The 22,942-nt window shown below is 44.3% G+C and overlaps 1 protein-coding gene across 1 annotated transcript in view; it reads left to right on the top strand.

The window, feature by feature from the left end:
• Positions 1 to 354: 354 nt before the first annotated feature.
• The window catches only part of si:ch211-225b11.4 (tRNA (32-2'-O)-methyltransferase regulator THADA), a 308,818-nt gene continuing 286,230 nt past the window's right edge, over positions 355 to 22,942 (top strand). The window contains exons 1-4 of the mRNA XM_060843883.1: positions 355 to 397; positions 14,691 to 14,755; positions 15,568 to 15,595; positions 17,579 to 17,724. Coding sequence (XP_060699866.1) covers positions 14,726 to 14,755; positions 15,568 to 15,595; positions 17,579 to 17,724 — 204 coding nt within the window. The 5' untranslated portion in view covers positions 355 to 397; positions 14,691 to 14,725. The remainder of the gene's footprint in view (positions 398 to 14,690; positions 14,756 to 15,567; positions 15,596 to 17,578; positions 17,725 to 22,942) is intronic.

Raw genomic sequence — 22,942 nt, 5'->3', positions numbered from 1 at the left:
ACCGGCCGCGGGAGGCGCTGTCTCAGGCTGACCTTCCGGCTGCACGGCGCGGAACCGGCCGCGGGAGGCGCTGTCTCAGGCTGACCTTCCGGCTGCACGGCGCGGAACCGGCCGCGGGAGGCGCTGTCTCAGGCTGACCTTCCGGCTGCACGGCGCGGAACCGGCCGCGGGAGGCGCTGTCTCAGGCTGACCTTCCGGCTGCACGGCGCGGAACCGGCCGCGGGAGGCGCTGTCTCAGGCTGACCTTCCGGCTGCACGGCGCGGAACCGGCCGCGGGAGGCGCTGTCTCAGGCTGACCTTCCGGCTGCACGGCGCGGAACCGGCCGCGGGAGGCGCTGTCTCAGGCTGACCTTCCAGCTGCACGGCGAGGAACCGGCCGCTCGAGCAGGAGCTTCAGGTAGAGAGGCTGTGTATATCCCAGGCATGTGTCAGGCCCGGGGAGCTGTTGCTGATCGTGGAGCCGCGGTTAGAGTGGGGTCTGGGTCTGGGGGAGCGGCATCCAGCAGGAGGCCCACATTCCCCGGGGCAGCTTCCACTGGATGCTGCAGGCTGGGCCCACCTTGGAATCATTGTGCACTGAGCCCTACACTGATCCTCAATCAGACATCACCCACCAACATTCAGACCATTTCACTCAGAATTAACAGATAGTTGTTGTGAAACATATCGGTACCAGATATGTGAAAGTAAACAGGATGAAGTCTTCCAAGGAATAAAGAATTAGAAATCACCCACCGACATTTCCGCCACCTCCAAACAGACCCCACCACCAGGGATATATTCCCCTCCCCACCCATTTCCGCCTTCCGCAAAGACCGTTCCCTCTGTGACTACCTGGTCAGGTCCACGCCCCCCCTATAACCCACCCTCCCATCCTGGCACCTTCCCCTGCCACCGCAGGAACTGTAAAACCTGTGCCCACACCTCCTCCCTCACCTCTATCCAAGGCCGTAAAGGAGCCTTCCACATCCATCAAAGTTTTACCTGCACATCCACCAATATCATTCATTGTATCCGTTGCTCCCGATGCGGTCTCCTCTCCATTGGGGAGACTGGACGCCTCCTAGCAGAGTGCTTTAGGGAACATCTCCGGGACACCCGCACCAATCAACCACACCGCCCCGTGGCCCAACATTTCAACTCCCCCTCCCACTCTGCCGAGGACATGGAGGTCCTGGGCCTCCTTCACCGCCGCTCCCTCACCACCAGACACCTGGAGGAAGAACGCCTCATCTTCCGCCTCGGAACACTTCAACCCCAGGGCATCAATGTGGACTTCAACAGTTTCCTCATTTCCCCTTCCCCCACCTCATCCTAGTTCCAAACTTCCAGCTCAGCACTGTCCCCATGACTTGTCCGGACTTGTCCTACCTGCCTATCTCCTTTTCCACCTATCCACTCCATCCTCTCCTCCCTGACACACTTTCCTCATTCCTGAAGAAGGCCTTATGCCCGAAACGTCGAACCTCCTGTTCCCTGGATGCTGCCTGACCTGCTGCGCTTTTTCAGCAACACATTTTCATCCTTGACCTATCACCTTCATCCCCTCTCCCACTCATCTACTGTACTCTATGCTACTTTCTCCCCACCCCCACCCTCCTCTAGCTTATCTATCCACGCTTCAGGCTCTCTGCCTTTATTCCTGATGAAGGGCTTTTGCCCGAAACGTCGATTTCGCTGCTCCTCGGATGCTGCCTGAACTGGTGTGCTCTTCCAGCACCACTTCTCCAGAATCTGGTTTCCAGCATCTGCAGTCATTGTTTTTACCCCATGTAAATTAGCAGGCAGGACCTCCAGTGTAGTAATCTTATCATCACCAGCACAGAGTAAATAGGATACACTAGATCAATACATGGTTGGAAAAATAGGGATGGGCTGTCGTTTGCTGTGAGGAAGGGTTTAAACTGGAATGATAGGGGAATGGGATCTGAACAGGGAGAGAAAGAGATGGAAAGATGAGGACAAGACAAAAAGATAACAAGCAAAATGGAAGCAGGAAAAAAAGGGAGAAACATGTCGGGCTATAATGCGAAATGATAATGGGGTTCAAAAGACATTTCAAGAGTTTGTGTTTTAATGTGTAGGGCATTTGCAATAAAGTAGATGTTTTGCAAATAGACATAAATGGTTGTGGTATAGTTGATATTAAAAAGACGTATCTGCAGGGTGACCAAGGATGGGAATGGAAAATCCCAAGATAATTTTTTTCTTAGGAAGAGGAGACATAAAGAGAAAGGAGATGGGGTGGCATTGTTAGTAAAAAAAAATGAAATCAGCACAATAGTGAGGAAGCAAATTGGCTGAAAAAAAATCATGATTTGGAATCTGTATGGATGGAGATAGGGAACAGCGAGGGGCAGCAAATGCTTTGGGATTGTTGTCTATAAGCCCCCAAATAGCATTGGAGATGTAAGGGATGGCATTACACAAGAAATCGGGTGCATGACTTTAATTTACAAATAGATTGGATGAACCAAACTAGCAATGATGCTGGGGAGATGGATTTTCTGGAATATGGATGTGATTGTTTTTAGACCAATACATTGAGGAATCAGTCAGAACAGGCTACTCTAGATTAGGTACTGTGTAATGAGAAAGAATTAATTAACAGTTTTGTGTAGGGTCCCTTGGGAAAGAATAATCATAAGATTATAGAATTCTTTATTAAGTTGGAGAGTGAAGTAGTTGAGTCCAAAACTTTGGTCCTGAATGTAAATAAAAAGAACTACAAGGATATGATGTGCAAATTCGCACGGATGGATTAGGGAACCTTGCAAAAGGAGTTAATTGTAGATAGGTAATGGATCATAATTAAAGAACATGCACATACATTTCAGCAGATATGCATTCCTGTTGGTTGCAAAAATAACAGGAGAGGTGGCTCAACAATGGCTTCTAACAGAAATTTGGGATAGTATTAGATCCAAAGAGAGAAATTTGTAGAGAAAACAGCAAGTCTGAGGATTAGGAGCATCTTACAATTCAGCAAAAGAGGATGCAATATTTGATCAAGGTGGGGGAGGGAAATAACAATATGTGTAAAATTGCAGGAATTATAGAAACTGACCATAAAAGCTCCTAAAATATGTGAAGAGAAAAAGATTGTTAAAGACAAATGTAGGTCCATTCTAGTCAAAAGCTGGTGAAATTATAATACGCACAAATAAATAGCAGAAAACAGAAATGGAACAAAAACAGAAATTCAAGCAGGTCTCATCAGAGCTGATGAAGAATCACCAGACTTTAAATGTTAACTCTGCTTTCTTCCCACAGATGCTGCAAGACCTGCTGAATTTCTCAAGCAATTTCTGTTTTTGTTTGTTTCAGATCTCCAGCATCTGCAGTTCTTTATTTTCTGTCAGAACAGAACTGATTCTGTCTTCACAAAAGAAGGCACAAATAACTTCCGACATATGTTAGTGAACCAGTGAAAGGGCAGAATTGAAAGAAATCAGTATTAGTGAGAAAATGGCGCTGGGGAAAGTAATGGGATTAAAGGCTGAGAAATCACAAAGGCCTGATAATGTACACCCCAGAATACTAAAGGAAGTGGCCCTGGAAATATTGGATACATTCACGGTCATCTTCCAAAGTTCTGTTAAATCTGGAGCAGTTCCTGCAGGTTGGAGTGTGCTAGATATAACCCTGCTATTTAAAAAAGGAGGGGAAGAAAGAATCTCATGCCAGTTAGTCTGACATCAGTGGGGAAATGTTAAGAATCTATTATAAAAGAATATGTGGAAAACTTTAATGGGATTGGACAAAGCCGGTATGAGCTTATGAAAGGCAAATAATGATTAATGGATCTACAGGAGTTCTTTTAGATTGTAACTTGTGGAATAAATAAAGATAAACCAATGGATGTGTGGTGGATTTGGATTTTCAGAAGACGATTGATAAGGTCCTTCCAATAAGAGGTGAGTGGACAAAGTAAAAGCACATGGGATAGGGTGTAATATTTATTGGCATTGATTGAGAATTGGTTGACAGAAGGAAACAGCAAGTGTGTATAAATGGGTCTTTTCCAAGTAGCAGGCAGTGCTTGGGCCCCAGCTATTTACACTATATATAACTGACCTGGATAAGGGGACAACATGCAACATTTCCAAAATAAAACAAAGAACTGGATGCTGGAAAGCTGAAACAAACAAAAACAAATTGCTAGGGGAACTCAGGTTTTGCAGCATCTCTGGAAAGAAAACAGCATTGACACATCAAGTTCAGTGATCCCTCTGGGTAGCGATATATTTGTGTATAATTTCTGTTTTTGATTGCAACGTGTCCAAGTTTACTGATGACAAAACTGGGTAGGGTTTGGAATTATGAGGAGGATGCAAGGAAGATTCAAAGGGTTTAGACAGATTGAATGTGGGCAAACACATGGCAGATGCAGTATAACATAGCTCAGTGTGAAATTATACACTTTGGTATGAAAATAAGATAGGAAGATTATTATTTAACTGGTGTTATATTGGGATGTGTGGGTATACAGAGGGATCTGGGTGCCCTCCTTGTACACAAGTCAATGAAAGTAGACAGTTACAGATTAAAGATAGGCCATTAGAACTGAGAGGAAGAGCCATTTCTTCTCCCAGAGTGGTGAACCTTTGTGGAACTCGCCACCACAGAAAGCAAAAACATTGTATCATTTCAAGAGGGATTTGGATATAGTACTTGAAGCTAAATGGATTGAAGGATGTGGAGGAAAAGTGGGAACAGACTGTTGAGTTGGATGATCTGCCATGATCATAATGAATGGTGGAGTAGGCTTGAAGGGCCAAATGGCCTACTGCACCTATTTTCTGTTATTCTAAGTGAAGTGGATGCAGGACACAATTAGAAAGGTGAATGGTATATTGGCCTTCATTGTCAGAGGATGAGTTCAGAAATCAGGATGCCTTACTGCAGTTCTGCAAGGCCTTGATGAGACCCCACCTGGGGTATTGCAGGCAATTTTGGTTTCTCTCCCCAAAAAGTGACACACTTGCCATTGAAGGAGTGCAGTGGAAGTTCACTAGGCTCATACTAGGGATGGTTGGTGAAATAACCCCACAGAGGCTGATATCTCGCCACCAAGGCACCCATTATTTATACATGGAGAGTCCTTGTCACTGGTCTAGCTCTCTCAGGGTGAACAGGATGTCAGACACTTTTGTTTTTTTTTTAAATTAATTTCCCCATGCTGTACACCATACAACAGTGGTGCTTATTTTTTTCCCACAGCACCCATGTTGTGTTGTGCAAGGACTCAGAGAAAATATCATCTGTGTAAATAACTTTATTCAATATTCCACCACAACGAAAAACATCAATGTGGCTAGGGGAACCAGTAACAAGGAAAGCCCGATAGGGGCAATGCTTCCATAGAAAAAGTGAAGGGGGAGGGTAGAGATCAAATCAAAATAAAATCGGGGAAATAGAGCACTCCACCCCCTGTGGTGCCCACCTCTCCCTAAAGGCATCGAGAGTGTTGGTGGATAGTGCGTGCTCCCTCTCCAAGGCCACCTGGGCTCGGATGTAACAAGGGAAGAGGTGCAGGCAGTCAGCCCAAATGACCCCCTCCATAGCCTGCTGCCTGGACCTGTTTATAGCCAACCTGGCCAGGCCCAGGAGCAGACCCACGAGAAGATCTTCCGACCTGCCCATACCCCTCTGCACCAGGTGCCCAAGATCAGGAGCATGAAGTGCAACTAGAAGCAGAGGAGAAGGTTCTTTAGGGAACTAAATAGGGAGTGCAAATGCTCACAACCAACATACACATGGTCTACAGACTACACTGTGCCTCAAAACAAACAGTTGAACTGGGAGTCCGTGAACCACTGCAACACTTCACCCCAGATCCTTGAACGGAAGTGTGAGGACTCCTGCGTAGAGAGCTCTCCAAACACTACTTTTGTTTTCTTTTCCTTCACAATGAAGAGCAACAAGTGCGTAAATCTGTATTGATGTTCCACCACCAGGAAGAAAGGAAACACCCAAGTGGCCAGTGACAAGCAGTGCCCTTCTCAACAAAGGGCAATGTTGCCTGATCAAAAGCTGAAGGGGAGGGTGGGGATTAAATCAAAATAGAGTTGGAGGGGGAAATCTAACACTCCACTCCCTGCAGAGTTGGTAGATACCATGTGATCTTTCTCCAGGGACATCTGGGCTTGGACATAGTCGTGGAAGAGGGGTAGGCAATCGACCCCCTCCACGGCCTGCTGCCTGGACCTGTACGGCCAGGCTCAGAAGCAGACACACGAGGAAATCCTCTGACATACCCTCCCCCTTCTACATGGGGTGCCCAAAGCTCAGGAGCAGGGACTGAAGTGCAGCCAACAATCCTGTTCTTTTTGTTCTCTGTCTATTCTAATCCACTGCATTAGCGTGTCAACCCAGAGTTTTGTGCTTAAAGCATCATTAGAGAATTCATGTTCTATGAGGTCCACCTGCTGACCTCATTGCAATCACTACAGCAGGACTATCTATATGAGGAGAGATTGTTTTGACTGGGCCTGTGTTTAATAAAGGTGAGAAAATTGTGAAGAGATCTGATACATACCCCTACATCGTGGCTGTAGGGAGGACATTTCCTCTGGCTGGGGAGTCTAGAATCGGAAGCACAGTCTCAGAATGCAGGGTAGACCATTCAGGACTGAGATGAACAATTTCTTAACTCAAAGAGTGATAAACCTGGGGAATTTTCTACCACAGAAGGTTGTGGAGACTATGTCAGTGAATATATTCAAGAAAGTGATAGATAAATGCTCAGAATTTAAAGGAATCAAGGGATATTGGGAGAAAGGGATGAAAATGGAATTGAGATAAAGGATCAACCATGATTATATTGAATGGTGAAGCAAGGCCATATTAAACAGGCTGGAGGGTGGAAGAACACAGCATCTGCTCGGATGAGGAGGCATTCCACTCAGGAGGTTTCCAGAAGTCCACCTAGTTTGAGCAAGGAACTTTTCCTCCCCTCATCATCCAGACAGCACTCCACTGCACCATCTCCATTCCCTGTTCCACTGCTCTAAACCTCCCCCTAAAGCAATAAAGACAGAGACCCCCTTGTCCCCACCTACCACTCCACCAATCTCCACATTCAACGTATCAACCTTAAACACTTCCACCAACTCCAATTAGACCCCACCACCAAGAACATCTTCCCCTTCGCACCCCTCTGTGCCTTTCACAACGACCACTCCCTTTGCCAATCCTTGGTTTGTGCCACCCTCCCCACCAACTCACCCGAACCCCCAGGTACTTTCCCCTGCAACCAGAAAAGATGCAAAACCTGCAGGTACACCATTGCCCCTCACCTCTAGCCAGGGCTCCAATCTGTCCTTACAGGTGGGACCTGCCTCTCGTTTAACTGAGTTTACTGCATCAGATGTCCCCAGTATGATCTTCTCTACATCGGGGAGACTGAACGCAAACTTAGGGAACGGTTCACCGAACATTTCAGCCGGGCCTGCAAGGGCCGACCGGACCTCCCAGTCACCGCCCATTTCAATTCCCCCTGCCACTCCCTTTCTGACATGACCATCCTTGACCTCCTCCATTGCCAAAATGAACTACAGAGATGAACGTCCCCTCATCTTAGGCCTGCGCAGCCTACAGCCCAGAAGACTCAACATTGAGTTCTCCAATTTCAAATAACCTCCCTTCCCAGCCCTTCCCCCTCCCTTTCACTGCTCCCTGCCACCAACCGGATTCATTCCTTCCGTTGACCAACCAGGTCATACTCTCTACTTGTCTTCACCTGACCCACTTCACCATCCTGCCCCCGCCACCCCATTTATCTGCAGCTCCCCTGACACCCATCCTCAGTCCTGAAGAAGGATCACACCTGAAACGTTGACTTCTCCACCTCCTAATGCTGCCAGGCTTCTTGTGTTCTTCCAGCCTCCTGCCTGTCTATTTTGGATTCCAGTATTTGCAGTTTCTTTTCATCTCGCAGCAGTGCCAAATGGCCTACACCCGTTCCATGTTTCTGTGTCCTTGTCCAACATAATGTTACTGTCATTTCTTAAATATTGAGTGTCTGTGCTTCTGAAATGGTAAGAGGTTGGAATGTTTAGATGTACAAAGAGAACCTGAGATCCTTGTTAATAAGTCGCAGAAGGCTCATGTGCAGGTGCAGAAAGCTATTAGAACAGCTAATGTTAGCCTTTATTGCAAGAGGATTTGAGTACAGAAGTAATGAAACCTTAGTTCAATTATATAGGAGCTTGGTTTAGACTATACCTGGAATACTGTATGCAGTTTGCTCTCCTTATCTCAGGAAATTATAATTGACAAAAAGGCTTCAACAAAGGCTCATCAGACTTATTCTGGGGATGACAGGATTGCCCTATGAAGAGAGATTTGATAAACTGGGCCTGAATTCTCTGGGATTTTGAAGAATGGGAGGTGATCTGATTGAAATCTACAAAAGACTTAAAACAGGTAGACAGGATGGATGCAGGTCTGAACTTAGACGCAAGCGTCAAGGACACAATTTAAAGCTAAGGGGGAATTCACTTAGCTCCGTGATAAGGACAATGTCTTCTTACTCAGAGGGATGAATCTTAGGGATTCTATATCCCAGAGGGCTGTGGAAGCTCAGTTACTGAGTATGCTTAAAGTACAAATTGACAGATGTCTGCATACCAGTCATGAAAAGAGATATGGGGCTAGTGTGAGCAAAAGGCACTGCACCAGTGAGCAATAGAGTCATAGAGATGTATAGCGTGGAAACAGACCCTTTGGTCCAACCCATCCATGCCGACCAGATCTCCTAACCCAAGCTGGTCCCACCTGCCAGCACCCGGCCCATATCCCTCCAAACCCTTCCTATTCATATACCCATCCAATGCCTCTTAAATGTTGCAATTGTACCAGCCTCCACCACATCCTCTAGCAGCTCATTCCATACACACACCACCCTCTGCATGAAAAAGTTGCCCATTAGGTCTCTTTTATATCTTTCCCCTCTCAGCCTAAAACCTATGCCCTCTAGTTCTGGACTCCCCAACCCCAGGGAAAAGACTTTGTCTGTTTATCCTATCCATGCCCCTCATAATTTTGTAAACCTCTATAAGGTCACCCCTCAGCCTCTGACACTCCAGGGAAAACAGCCCCAGCCTGTTCAGCCTCTCCCTGTACCTCAGATCCTCCAACCCTGGCAACATCCTTGTAAATCTTTTCTGAACCTTTCAAGTTTCATAACATCTTTCCTATAGGAAGGAGACCAGAATTACATGCAATATTCCATCAGTAGCCTAACCAATGTCCTGTACAGCCGCAACATGACCTCCCAACTCCTGTACTCAGTACTCTGACCAATAAAGGAAAGCAAACCAAACGCTTTCTTCACTATCCTATCTACCTGCGACTCCACTTTCAAGGAGTTATGAACCTGCACTCCAAGGTCTCTTTGTTCAGTAACACTCCCTAGCACCTTACCATTAAGTGTATAAGTCCTGCTAAGATTTGCTTTCCCAAAATGAATTGTGAAACAAACTTGAACTGATTGGCTGACTGCTGCCCCAGTGTTCCTAGGTCTTTGGTTAGGGCACAGTCTTTCAGTTGCTGGCTTCCATCAGCTCTGTCCACCTCCATCACCCTGGCCCAATCCCTCTATTCACTCCGCTCCCATCGCTTTCACTCACTCTGCTCCCATTGCCTCGACTAATTGCACTCCCACGGCACCAACCATTCCATCACTCTCTCCCAGCCACATCACCTCCAGTCCCTCTATGACCCCCCATCATTCATGCCTACCTCCATCAGCTCCACCTATCCTCATGCCTTCACCCCTCCATTCCTGCTGCCTTTGCTCAGTTCACAATTGTGTTCAATAAAAATCTGGAATTTAAAAAGTCTCTCAACCAGGAAATCATTGTCAGTTGAAGTAAAAATGTATTGGGTTCACTCCTGTCCTTTAGGGAAGGAAAGCTGCCATCCTTACCTGGTCTGGCCTGCATGGGACCTTAGACCCAAAGCAATGCAATAGACACTTGTCTGCAGTCTGAAATGGAAGAGCAAGCCAGTCAGTGGTTCCGACTAAGAAAAAAATCTCAAAAAATGAATAAATCAGGATGGGCCATCTGGTATCAACCCAGGCACCAGAAACAATAATGGCTATCATAGCCATATTGACCCTGCAAAGCCATCCTTGCTGACATCTAGGGGCTGGTGCCAAAATTGAGAGAATTGTCTCACCAACCGGTCAGGTAACAGGTTGACATTGCCATACCTTGCACATAATGTCCCAGACAACATTGTCATCATCCCTGGAAATGTCCTGATCCAACTGAGGACAGACCCAGCAGAGGTGGTAGCACAGTAGGGTAGGTAGGCATAGTCTTCCAAAAGATCAATCAACTCAAGACTGGGGTTTTATAAGAATGAGGCACAATGGGCCACCATTAGCAGCAGAATTATACTCCAACACAATCTACAATTTCATGGCATGGCATAGTTCCCCCATTCTTCCATTTACATCAAGCCAGGGAATCAACCTTGGCTTAATGAAGATTACAGGAGGGCATCCCTAAAAATTAAGTGTGAAACTACCTAACACGTCTCACTGGTCTCAAGCAGCAAGTGACAGACTGAGCTAAGCAATTGCACAATCAATGGATCACATCTAAGCTCTGCAGTCTTGCTACATCCAGCTATTAATGATGCTGGATAATTAAACTAGAGGAGAAAGTGCCACATTATCCAAATTTTCAATGATGAGAGAACCCAGCACATTAGTTCAAAAGACAAGGCTGAAGTGTTTGCAACAGAACATTTTAGCCAGAAGTGCCGAGCAAATGATCCATCTTGGCGTCCTCCAAAGGACCCCAGCATTGTAGATGCCAGTCTTCAACCAATTTGATTCACTCCGTGTGGAATACTACAAAGACTAAGGACCCTTAAACCATTCCAGCAATTATACTGTACTGGGCTAGCCATATAAATATTGTAGCTACAAAGGAAGGTCAGAAGCTTGGAATACTGCAGTGAGTAACTCACCTCCTGACTCCCACCATCTATATGGAATAAGTCAGGATGTGATGGAATACTATTTGTGTGGATGGATGCAGCTCCAACAACACTCCAAAACTTGTACTCCAGAACTTGTCAGACCCCTAGCCAGTAGAAAATGAGGTCTGCAGATGCTGGAGATCACAGCTGCAAATGTGTTGCTGGTCAAAGCACAGCAGGCCAGGCAGCATCTCAGGAATAGAGAATTCGACGTTTCGAGCTGTTCATGTACAATTATAACACTGGCATCTACCCATAAATGTGGAAAATAGCCAAAGTGTGTCCTGTTTATAGAAAGCGGGAGAAATCAAATCCAGCCAATTACTATCATATCAGTAAAGTGATGGAAGGTGTCATCAACAGAGCTATCAAGCTGCACTTGCTTAGCAGCATCCTGTTTACTGACACCCAGTTTGAGTTCTGTCAGGGCTATTCTGAGGTAAGCTGAGAATGACTGCATTTGACATTAAGGCTGCTTTTGATCAAGTGTGACATCAAGGAGTCCTAGCCTACCAAAACCGGATTGAATAGGAATCAGGAAAACTCCGCTGGTTGGAAGCATGATGGTTATGATTGTTGGGGGGGGGGGTCAGTCATTCAGCTCCAGCAAATTTCTGTTGGCATGCCTCGTAGGCTCAAGCATCCTCAGTTGCTTCATCCATAACTTTTCTGCAATCATAAGAACAGAAATTGTACAATGTTTAGTACCAATCACAATTCCTCAGATACGGAAGCAGTCTGTGTCCAGATGCATCAAGACCTGGACAGGTTTTGATAGACAGGTGGCAAGAAACATCTACACTACATAAGTGCCAGGCAATGACTATGCAGTTATAGAGTCATAGAGATGTACAGCACAGAAACAGATCTTTCAGTCCAATTCGACCATGCCGACCAGATATCCCAACCCAATCTAGTCCCACCTGCCAGCACCCGGCCCATATCCCTCCAAACCCTTCCTATTCATATACTCATCCAGATGCCTTTTAAATGTTGCAATTGTACTAGCCTTCAACACTTCCTCTGGCAGCTCATTGCATACACATATCACCCTTTGCATGAAAATGTTGCCCCTTAGGTCTCTTCCATATCTTTCCCCTCTCAGCCTAAACCTATGCCCTCTAGCTCTGGATTCCCCGACCCCAGGGAAAAGACTTTGTCTATTTATCCTATCCATACCCATCATGATTTTATAAAGCTCTATAAGGTCACCCCTCAGCCTCCGAAGTTCCAGGGAAAACAGCCCCAGCCTCTTCAACCTCTCCCTATGGCTCAAATCCTCCAACCCTGGCAACATCCTTGTAAATCTTTTCTGAACCTTTTCAAGTTTCACAACATCTTTCTGATAGGAAGGAAACCAGAATTCCACGCAATATTCCAACAGCAGCCTAACCAATGACCTGTACAGCCGCAACATAACCTCTCAACTTCTGTCCTCAATACTCTGACCAATAAAGGAAAGCATACCAAACGTCTTCTTCACTATCCTATCTACCCGTGATTCCACTTTCAAGGAGCTATGAACCTGCACTCCAAGGTCTCTTTGTTCAGCAACACTCCCTAGGATCTTACCATTGAATGTATAAGTCCTGCTAAGATTTGCTTTCCCCAAATGGAGCATCTCACATTTATCTAAATTAAACTCCATCTGTCACTTCACAGCCCATTGGTCCATCTGATCAAGAACCCAGTTGTAATCTGAGATAATCTTCTTCGCTGTCCACTACACCTCCAATTTTGGTGTCATTTGCAAACTTACTAACTATACCTCTTATGGTCACATCCAAATCATTTATATAAATGATGAAAAGTAGTGATCCTTGTGGCACTCCACTGGTTACAGGCCTCCAGTCCGAAAAACAAATCTCTACCACCGCCCTCTGTCTTCCACCATTGAGCCACTTCTATATCCAAATGGCTAATTCTCCCTGTATTCCATGAGATCTAACCTCGCTAACCAGTCTCCCATTGGGAACCTTGTTGAACGCCTTACTGAAGTCCATATAGATCACATTTACCGCTCTGCCCTCATCATTCCTCTTTGTTTCTTCCTCAAAAAGTCAAGTTTGTGAGACATGATTTCCCATGCACAAAGCCATGTTGACTATCCTTAATCAGTTCTTGCCTTTCCAAATACATCCTGTCCCTCAGGATTCCCTCTAACAAGTCAGACTCACTGGTCTATAGTTCCCTGGCTTGTCCTTACCACTTTTCTTAAACAGTGGCACCACGTTAGCCAACCTCCAGTCTTCTGGCACCTCACCTGTGACTATCGATGATACAAATATCTCAGTTAGAGACATTTACCACTTACCACTCACTCATTCCTATCTCCATCATGTGCAATACTTGTTCACTCCCAACTTCACTACCCGCATCTCTTGCTTGCTCTCATTCTTTCCATTTGCATCATTCACTTCCTCTCTCCTATCTCTACTGCTTACAACACTCGCTCCCACCTACATTGCATGTATCACTTGCTCCCTCCCTTCCATTGCCACCACTCTCATCATTCAGTCCTCCCATTTCCATTGCTTGCAACACTTCCTCAGTCCCATTGCCTTTCCCCAAATTGCTGCCCTTCACATTCCCACAGGTCACCCATTTCTTACAGCAGATGGATATATCTCTTGTGTCCTGAATTACAAGTTTGATAATACTAAGTACGGCAAAGTTTTTATTAACTGGCACATATGGGACTAGAAGTGTGCTAGTTGATGAAATATTCCAGATAATTAAGATATATGTATAATCGCAGTAAACCCTGACCAAATATGAGGCTTTGAGACGTCAACATCCCTCAAAAAGTTCTTTGTAAAACATCAACACACCTACTAAAAATCAATGTAAGACACACACAGTAAGTAAAAGAAACATAGTACAAGGAAAAACACATCGCGGTTATAACTTATGTACAGCATAAATACTTGGACATTGTGGTAGATTGTTGTATTTGAAGTATATAATTTTTGCCAGTTTATCAGGAGTGTCAGTTGATATGGTCTTGGTTAAAACAAAGTTTGTTGTATTTCATTGGCTGTAAAAAGTTAAAAATCACAGCACCAGGTTATAGTCCAACAGGTTTAAGTGGAAGCACTAGCTTTCGGAGCACTGCTCCTTCATCAGATGATTGTGGAGTATATAATTATAAGACACAGAATTTATAGCAAAAGCTTACAGTGTGATGTAATTGAAATTATGCATTGAAAAATACTTTCATTGTTTTTAAGTCTCTCAAATGTTAGAATGACCACATTAGTTTAATCCTTTTGGGATCTTCCCTGCATGCTTGCATTTCTGTGGAAACTTGATGTCTGTGTCGATATGTGCGATCAAGTTTCATTCTACTGTTCACACTGTAAACTTTTGCTGTAAATTCTGTGTCTTACAATTGTGTATTCCACAACCACCTGATGAAGAAGCAGCGCTCCGAAAGATTAGATTAGATTAGATTAGATTAGATTACCTACAGTGTGGAAATTGCTTTCAATTAATGCTTTCAATTAATCCTATTGGACTATAACCTGGTGTTGTGTAATTTTTAACTTTGTATACCCAATCCAACACCGCATCTCCAAATCATAGCTGTAAAGTGCTTTTAGACATCATGTGACCTATATAACTGTGTACAAGTCTATACAGATGCAAGTCTCTTTCTCACAGTCATGAATTTTGATGTTGATTAATAGGTCAACAGAAGAAGAGGAATGCAGTGATCAAGAAGATGCAGAGTGACGTACTGGAGAGAGAGGGGGTACGTGGGGTTTAATAGTGCAGACTAACTGGGGAGTTCATGGGTATGTTATGTCATTTAACACTGTTGGCTCTTACTCCATCTTGACACTTTGTGGTGTTACTAGTAAGCTCTCTCGAGCTCTCCTCCTGTCATCAAAGGGACTGGAAGGTGAGCAAGCAGATTGCAGACTGAAATGGAACAGCGCATATGCAATTTGTCTGGGGGCTAATGTGTGTGTCGCTTGTGTGTTTAAACTGATCCATGTTGATGGACAGCAAGTGGACAAGGAATTAGAGACTCATGGGAATGCAATTTGTCAACATCTTTATGAAAGGAGGAGAAAAAAGGGTGTGTGCGTCTGTATGTGTGGAAGAGGGAACATTAGGGGCAAGAAATTCTGCCAAAGACATACAAAACTGTGGTTAGACTGTGGCGAAATTTGACAAAACATTTGAGCCAAACTTTTCAGGAATGATATTGCAAAACATCAAGGGTGGTAAAGTTCAGAACTCATTTTGGCAAGTGGCAATTGATCTTGGTCAGTTGTTCATTTTAAATCTGGGATTGATAGATTTTTGTCATCCAGACATTTTAAGGGATAGGATATTTAGGTGTATAAGACAGGTATTTAGATCATTAAACAGAGAGACTAAATGCCCTCCCTCTGTATGTGTAGTTTTGTGTATGTTATATATATAGATTTCTTTGATCATAGACTGCATTTTGACCCCTCTCTCATACAACCTGTTATTTATTCAGTGCATTATTTTGCTTTGTATTAAGCCATGTTTCACTCTGTTGCCTTCCCTTCTCCATTTTCTTGTTTTCAGGTGCTGTCAGTGACTGAGCTGCAAACAGGTATGTGACTGGGTCTGTTTATATTCAGCAGATCACACACTGGTGTTGTGCTTGTTCTTCCCCCATCCTTAATCTGTGCTTTCCTGTCATACCACTTACGTCTCCTGCTACGATTGCCATTGGGAAAGTGTAAACCATGGGGAAAGTCACCAAGTGAAGAAATTGCCAAGATTTCACTTTTTTTAGTTTTTAATTTGAGGACAATCAGAATCAATATAAAATATACATGATTTAACAGGCAAGTTATAATAAAAAGGTAATTTTCAGTGTACACAGTCAATACAATACAGGTGGTTCCTCTATAATGTGATAGCTACGTTCTTGTGCAACCCTGTGTTATAGAAAAATTGTGCTTTAGGAACAGCGCTTAAAGTATTGGTGATGTCATTGCATTACAGCCAGTACACGTTTAAAAGTTCGCACTTTAGAAACAGTGTCTTCAATTTGTCAATTGTGTTACAGTGAATTTGTGTTAACGAAACGGGCTTTATAGCAGAACAACCTATACAGGTACATCTCAGGCAAAAACAAGTACCTACTTTACTCCAAACTGATATGGCTTCAACCTCAGGCTTTCAACTAAATTGTTTGGTTGCGATTTGCATTCTCTGGCAGGTGTATTCTATCCAATGTCCCTGGATAGAGTTAAAACCGTCAAGGCACACATCTATCACTCTCTCCTGTCTGGCCATGTCAGTCTTGTGGGCCTAGTTTTTGAGATTTCCATTTTAACTGAATGACCAGTCGTACCTGGTTCATGATTGGTCCTCTAATACAAACTGTCAGCAATTTTACTTGCTGAGGTTATGTTCATCACTTTTTAGAATTTTGTCTTTTTTTAAAAGCTGGCTTGTGCATTGCATCTGTAAAAGCTGATTGAGTTCTATTTCTGTTTTTACTCAACAGAAAATTAGCCTTTTCATTGACAGCTTTACTGTCTTCACTTCATATACATTTGTGTTTGTCTTTCTGTCTTTGCTTTTTCTTTGGTTGCACTTGTGTGCTGATTGCCTTCTGTTTACAGCTGTCCTTTGCCTTCTTACTCTCCTGTCAGCCACAAGGCTTCTGTGTTTTAACTTCTTTCCTGTCGATACTGATTCCAGGTCAAATATTGCCAACCTCATTGATCATTAATTCTTACTACCAAGAAAGTTACATTTGATTCCTTTACAATTGGTGCAAACTCTTCAAGGTCCTTTTCAAAACAAGTACAGACCCGTTCTTCGATGCCTTTACTGCATTGTAATCAGGAGGTCATGTGGTACAATAGTCGCAAACCTACCTCTGGGTGCATGATCCATGACCTTGCAGAGGCTTGTGTTTGGTAATTGCTGCAGGACTTCATTAGCGTTTCCTGTATGTTTACTTCAGGAGTTCAACTGTTGGCACTCACATCTGTTGGGAAGCTGGCTCCCAGTGTACTATCCAGGACAGGTACAGTACAGCTTAGATATAGAATAAAACTCCTTTAGTGCAGAGAACAATCCTGAATTTAACTGCCCTGCACTGCCTAAGTGTAAGTCATTTCCAGATCTGACTCTGCTATTCTTCGCCAGTTCTGTGCAGGAACTATATCGAAAGTGGCTGATATTTACTTCAGATTGCAGCCAGAGGAGAGTTTGTTATGTTGGCTTGGGCAGAATTTGAACCCAATGCAAGAGATGAAAGTGGAATGCCTGACCCTGTGCTCTTCCTTCCTTACGCCCCCATTTTTAAAATTAATTTGTAATTTCTCGTTCCTGATGTCCTGGGCTGGCTACACACTCTATTCTGAGTCTTTAGCCATTTTGGTGTGAATCTATGCTGCATTCCAGAGTAGCTATCTGTTGGACTTTTATGGGGTTTTGTTATAGTTGATTCCAGTAATCCCATTATTTCAGGGAGTTGTTTGTCTCTTTTTATTAGACTGCGCTGTTAATCCTCTTGGGGGTGAAGTGATTGACTTTAACTGGCAGTAACTTGGAGGTTTTGTTATTCTTTCAGTCAGTGCTTCTGTGGAGAAGCATGTGGGCTGGTTTACCTGCACTGATCACCTTGAACTGCTGTTAAACAGAGTGTCTGACACCCTTAGTCACCTGTTGGAGTTCGAGAGCATGGGCAACAGAGACTGGAGTCAACTGACTGTCAAGGTGAGGCATTTCCATTGCTTATCCTTTTTGATGTGTTTGCTGTAGTTTAATGGACTGGTTTGTTGTGTTGAGACCTCTCTCTCATGATGAGCAGTCTCTAAGCAATGTTGGTTGTTGATGTGCCTGAGGTGGAAAGTAGACTCTCACCACCATCTGCAGGGGCACTCCTGAATTAACAGTTAAAGGTCATGTTATTAATGTTTCTAAGATTTATTTTATTCATTGTATTAGTGAAGTTATAATCCAAATGTTACACCTTTATTCAAAAGAGGATGCAAGGATATGTCCAAAAACTCCAAGCCAGCCAGTTTCACCCTGGTAGTGGAGAAGCTTCTAGAAATGATTATACTTAGGATAAAAATAACCCTCAAGCAAATGCAGCTTTGTTCGGGGATGACTGGATTTTTCTAAAGTCAAATGTTTAACTATTTTTCTTCAGTTTTTTGATGAACCAACCAGGAGTGTTTGAGGAGAATGTTTGATGTGGTGGACATGAAACCATTTGGTAGAGTGCCATATAATACACTTGCCAGCAAAAGTTAGTGGTTATGGACCAAGAAGGTCAGTAGCAGTTCAAATTGGAATTTAAAATTCACACAACACCAGGTTATAGTCCAACAGGTTTAATTGGAAGCACATTAGCTTTTGGAGCGACACTCCTTCATCACCTGATGAAGAAGGGTCGCTCCTAAAGCTAGTGTGCTTCCAATTAAACCCGTAGGACTATAATCTGGTGTTGTGTGATTTTTAACTTTGTACACCCAAGTCCAACACCGGCATCTCCAAATCACAAATTGGAATTGGCACAGTGACAGGAAACAGATAATACTGGTGAACAGTTGTTTTTCAGACTGTAGGAAGGTTTCTTGCAATGTTTCCAGGAGTTAGGGTCAGGACTTCAACTTTTCCTTATCAACATTAATGATCTAGATCTTGTTGCCAGGGGGTATAATTTCAAAATTATCAGATGGCTTAAAACTGGGAAGACATAGACATGTGCTGGTGGAATAGATGGAAATGGGGCAGATGAAATTTAATACAGAGAATTTGAAGTGATTCAGTTTTGCAGGAAGAATGAGGTGAGGCAGTCAATAATGAAGGGCACAATTCAAAAATAACCATTCCATGATCTTGCCGGCTAACAATCTAACTGGCACGATATTGTCAGTTAACATTGAGGAGGAACTAATTCCATCCCCTGGTCCAGTGATGGATCATGTTAATACCAGCAATGGCAATAGTAGTTCAAATTTCACGGCTTTTCCTCAGAGTCAAGAGTTTCGTCCACAGACAGCACTAAACAACCAGCAGACGTTTTTGCAACTGTTTCCATCTGCTGCACCAACATCTCAGACTCCCCAAACCCAGCAACCAAAAACAGTCAAGTCTGAAGTACCTTCTGACATGTCTCTGAATACCCAGTTGTTCGTAAGACCAGAGGATCAGAAGTTTACTTTGCCTGCTTCACCAGCACCACCACCACCATCACCAGCGATTACTCATCCTGCCTCATCTATGTTTACACAAATTCCTGCTGCAACTACATTCACCTAAAATCAGAATCTTCATCTTGCCACAAAACTACAAGGAGTGCCTTGTAATGTTATTATGCAGCCACCAAATATTCTACACCTTTTGCTGTACCAAAAGCTGGTACTTTTCCAGGGCTTGGATGTAGGCCTCCTAAACAGCTCCAGAAATTAGGTCCTATATTAAAGTCAGACTCAGTTCCCATAGCACCTGCTCCTTCACCAAATGCCTTAGCACAATTTTTGGCATCAGGTAAGAAAACTTTGACCTTAAATTTGATGACAGACATACAGACTCAATAGCATGAATGGCCTTCAGTGGCAAATGATTCTAATAAGACTGCCTCTTTCCAATTACAATATTTTGTTTTGAAGCAATTGTTGACGCTGTTCCTCTGTTACACGAGTATAGATCCAACCAGAGAAAACCAATGGGTGTGATTCATTGCAAGCCATCATTAGGTCTCTGGATTGGAATCTAGATTAGAGTGGTGCTGGAAAAGCACAGCAGGTCAGGCAGCATCCGAGGAGCAGGAAAATCGACGTTTCGGGCAAAAGCCCTTCATCAGGAATAGAGGCAGGGTTCCTGCAGAGTGGAGAGATAAATTAGAGGGGGGTGGGGGTGGGGAGAAAGTAGCGTAGAGTACAGTAGGTGAGTGGGGATGGGGTTGGAGGTGATAGGTCAGAGAGGAGGGTGGGGGAAGGTAGCAAAGAGTACAGTGGGTGAATGGGGGTGGGGATGAAGATGATAGGTCAGAGAGGAGGGTGGAGTGGATAGGTGGGAAGGAAAATAGGCAGGTAGGACAGGTCATGAGGGCAGTGCTGAGCTGGAAGGTTGGAACTGGGGCAAGATGGGGGGAGGGGAAACGAGGAAACTGGTGAAATCCACTTTGATGCCATGGGGTTGAAGTGTTCCGAGGTGGAAGATGAGGCGTTCTTCAGGCGTCGGGTGGTGAGGGAGCAGCGATGGAGGAGGCCCAGAACCTGCATGTCCTCGGCAGAGTGGGAGGGGGAGTTGAAATGTTGGGCCACAGGGCGGTGTGGTTGATTGGTGCGGGTGTCCCGGAGATGTTCCCTAAAGCGCTCTGCGAGGAGGCGTCCAGTCTCCCCATTGTAGATGAGACCGTATCGGGAGCAACAGATACAATAAATAGTATTGGTGGATATGCAGGTAAAACTTTGATGGATGTGGAAGGCTCCATTAGGGCCTTGGATGGAGGTGAGGGAGGAGGTGTGGGTGTAGGTTTTACTGTTCCTGCGGTGACAGGGGCGGGTGCCAGGATGGGAGGGTGGTTTGTTGGGGGGGGATGGGTGTGGACCTGACCAGGTAGTCACGGAGGGAATGGTCTTAACGGAAGGCGGAAAGGGGTGGGGAGGGGAATATATCCCTGGTGGTGGGGTCCGTTTGGAGGTGAAGGAAATGTCTTCAGATGATGTGGTTTATGCGAAGGTTGGTAGGGTCGAAGGTGAGCACCAGGGGGGTTCTGTCCTTGTTACATTTGGAGGGGTGGGGTTTGAGGGCGGAGGTGCAGGATATGGATGAGATGCATTGGAGGACACCTTTAACCACGTGGGAAGGGAAATTGCGGTCTCTAAAGAAGGAGGCCATTTGGTGTGTTCTGTGGTGGAACTGGTCCTCCTGGGAGCAGATACAGCGGAGGCGGAGGAATTGGGAATACGGGATGGCATTTTTGTAGGAGGTAGGGTGGGGAAGAGTTGTTATCCAGGTAGAAAGTCAGTGGGTTTGTAAAAAATGTCAGTGTCCAGTTGGCTGCCATTAATGGAGATGGAGAGGTCCAGGAGGGGGAGGGAGGTGTCAGAGATGGTCCAGGTGAATTTAAGGTCAGGGTGGAATGTGTTGGTGAAGTTGATGAATTGCTCAACCTCCTCGCGGGAGCTTGAGTTGGCACCAATGCAGTCATCAATAAAGAGATGGGGAGTGGTGCTGGTGTAACTACGGAAGACGTACTGTTCTACATAGCCAACAAAAAGACAGGCATAGCTGGAGCTCATACTGGATTGGAATATTTTGCTGGGAGCAATGAGAAGAACTGACTGTGCATCCACCAGTAGAGGGAGGTGTGTAATGGTAAATGGATATGATATGAAATGTAAGGATCCTACATTTAGAGTCCCTTCCTTTTATTCATCCTCAGAATTCTCACATGCATTACATAACAAAAGGTACTTATTGACTGTAGTTACAGTCTGTAGATGAGTTTAGACTATGTGATTGTATATAGGGCAAATACTAACTCAGTGTTCGCAGATTACTGGACTCCCTCTGCTTGGTTCCATCTGTTGACAATGGAGTCCCTTTTGGGTGTTCATTTGAGAATGTACAGGATTGTTCTCCAGCTTTGGATGAGGAAGGGGTAATGGTCAGGGACAGAATGGACAAAGTACTCAAAGAAATTGTGATTTCAGAAACACTTTTCTGATAAGAGTAAATCAAGATGGAACAAAAGGTCAGCAAATTTCTAGCATTAACTTTTGAAACATTAAAAAGTAGCTAATATTATCTCACTCCTCAAATTGAGGGTATAGAGACAGACTAGCAAGCTGCATAGATGTTTGTTATTTGGAGATGCCGGTGTTGGACTGGGATGTACAAAGTTGAGGATCACATGACACCAGGTTGTGGTCCAGCAGGTTTGGTTGGGGGCGCACTGGCTTTCGGAGCGACGCTCCTTCATCAGGAGTTACCACCTGGTGGGGGAGTGTTGCTCCGGGGGCTGGCGTGCTTCCAGTTAAACCTGTTGGACTGTAGCCTGGTGTTGTGTGATTTTTAACTTAGATGCTTGTTGGTTAAGAAGAGAAAAGAATGTTGAGGTAATGAAGAAGGAAATCTCTTGACATTGGAGCTAAAAGCTGAGCTTTGAAGGAATGAGGACTTTCGTCACAACAGGTTCTGTAAATATGCAATATTCTGATTTTAAGCAAGGTATTTCATCCTATGCCACAGAAGCAATTCCCTTGCATGGTTAAAAGATACAGACTTCTCAGGGAACTGAAAATTGGCTAAAGCACAAGTGACATCGAATGGGATAGGAGTCAGCGCTGAATATACAAATCATTTGGAATTAGGGCCATTAATAAAGTTGTGTAAGTTTGAAGATGACAGGGTTGAAACACCTGAGAATGGGCAAAATAAATATAAAGATGTGAAGATGAAAGGTGACTGAAGAGCAGCTAATTGTATTTAATGTAGACAAAGGCAAAGTACTGTGTAGGAAAACCAACAGTAGGAATGTGACCTTTGTAGCTCTAGGCTACAGGATACACCAAAAGCAACGGATTTGGGAATATTAGTGCATAGATCACTGAAACCAGCAGTGTCAGCAATGAGGGATGATGAGATCTCGAGAGGGGCAGAGAGAAAGGGCACAAATGTTTGCATAGTAATTGTTCTTCACATGCACCTGGATTATTGGCTCCAGCTGGGATTTTTCTGATCCCCTGAGTGATTTAGGAGAGTAAGCTGCCCGTCAAATGCTCAACGTTAATCAAGTTTTTTCTAACTTGTCTGCTTACTTTGATATAAACTGCTGCAGGGACAAGCCTTTAGCCATCATTCAAAACCACTATTTCACCATGGTTTCCTTTTTATATGAAATATTGAGCTTTCTTTCATTGAGAATGGGTGGTTTTTAATGTGTTGGAACGCACTGCAAGATCACACAAACAGC

The sequence above is a fragment of the Hemiscyllium ocellatum genome, chromosome 24, assembly GCF_020745735.1.
Source record: "Hemiscyllium ocellatum isolate sHemOce1 chromosome 24, sHemOce1.pat.X.cur, whole genome shotgun sequence".
NCBI lineage: Eukaryota > Metazoa > Chordata > Chondrichthyes > Orectolobiformes > Hemiscylliidae > Hemiscyllium > Hemiscyllium ocellatum.
This window is presented reverse-complemented; position numbering and strand designations above follow the sequence as displayed.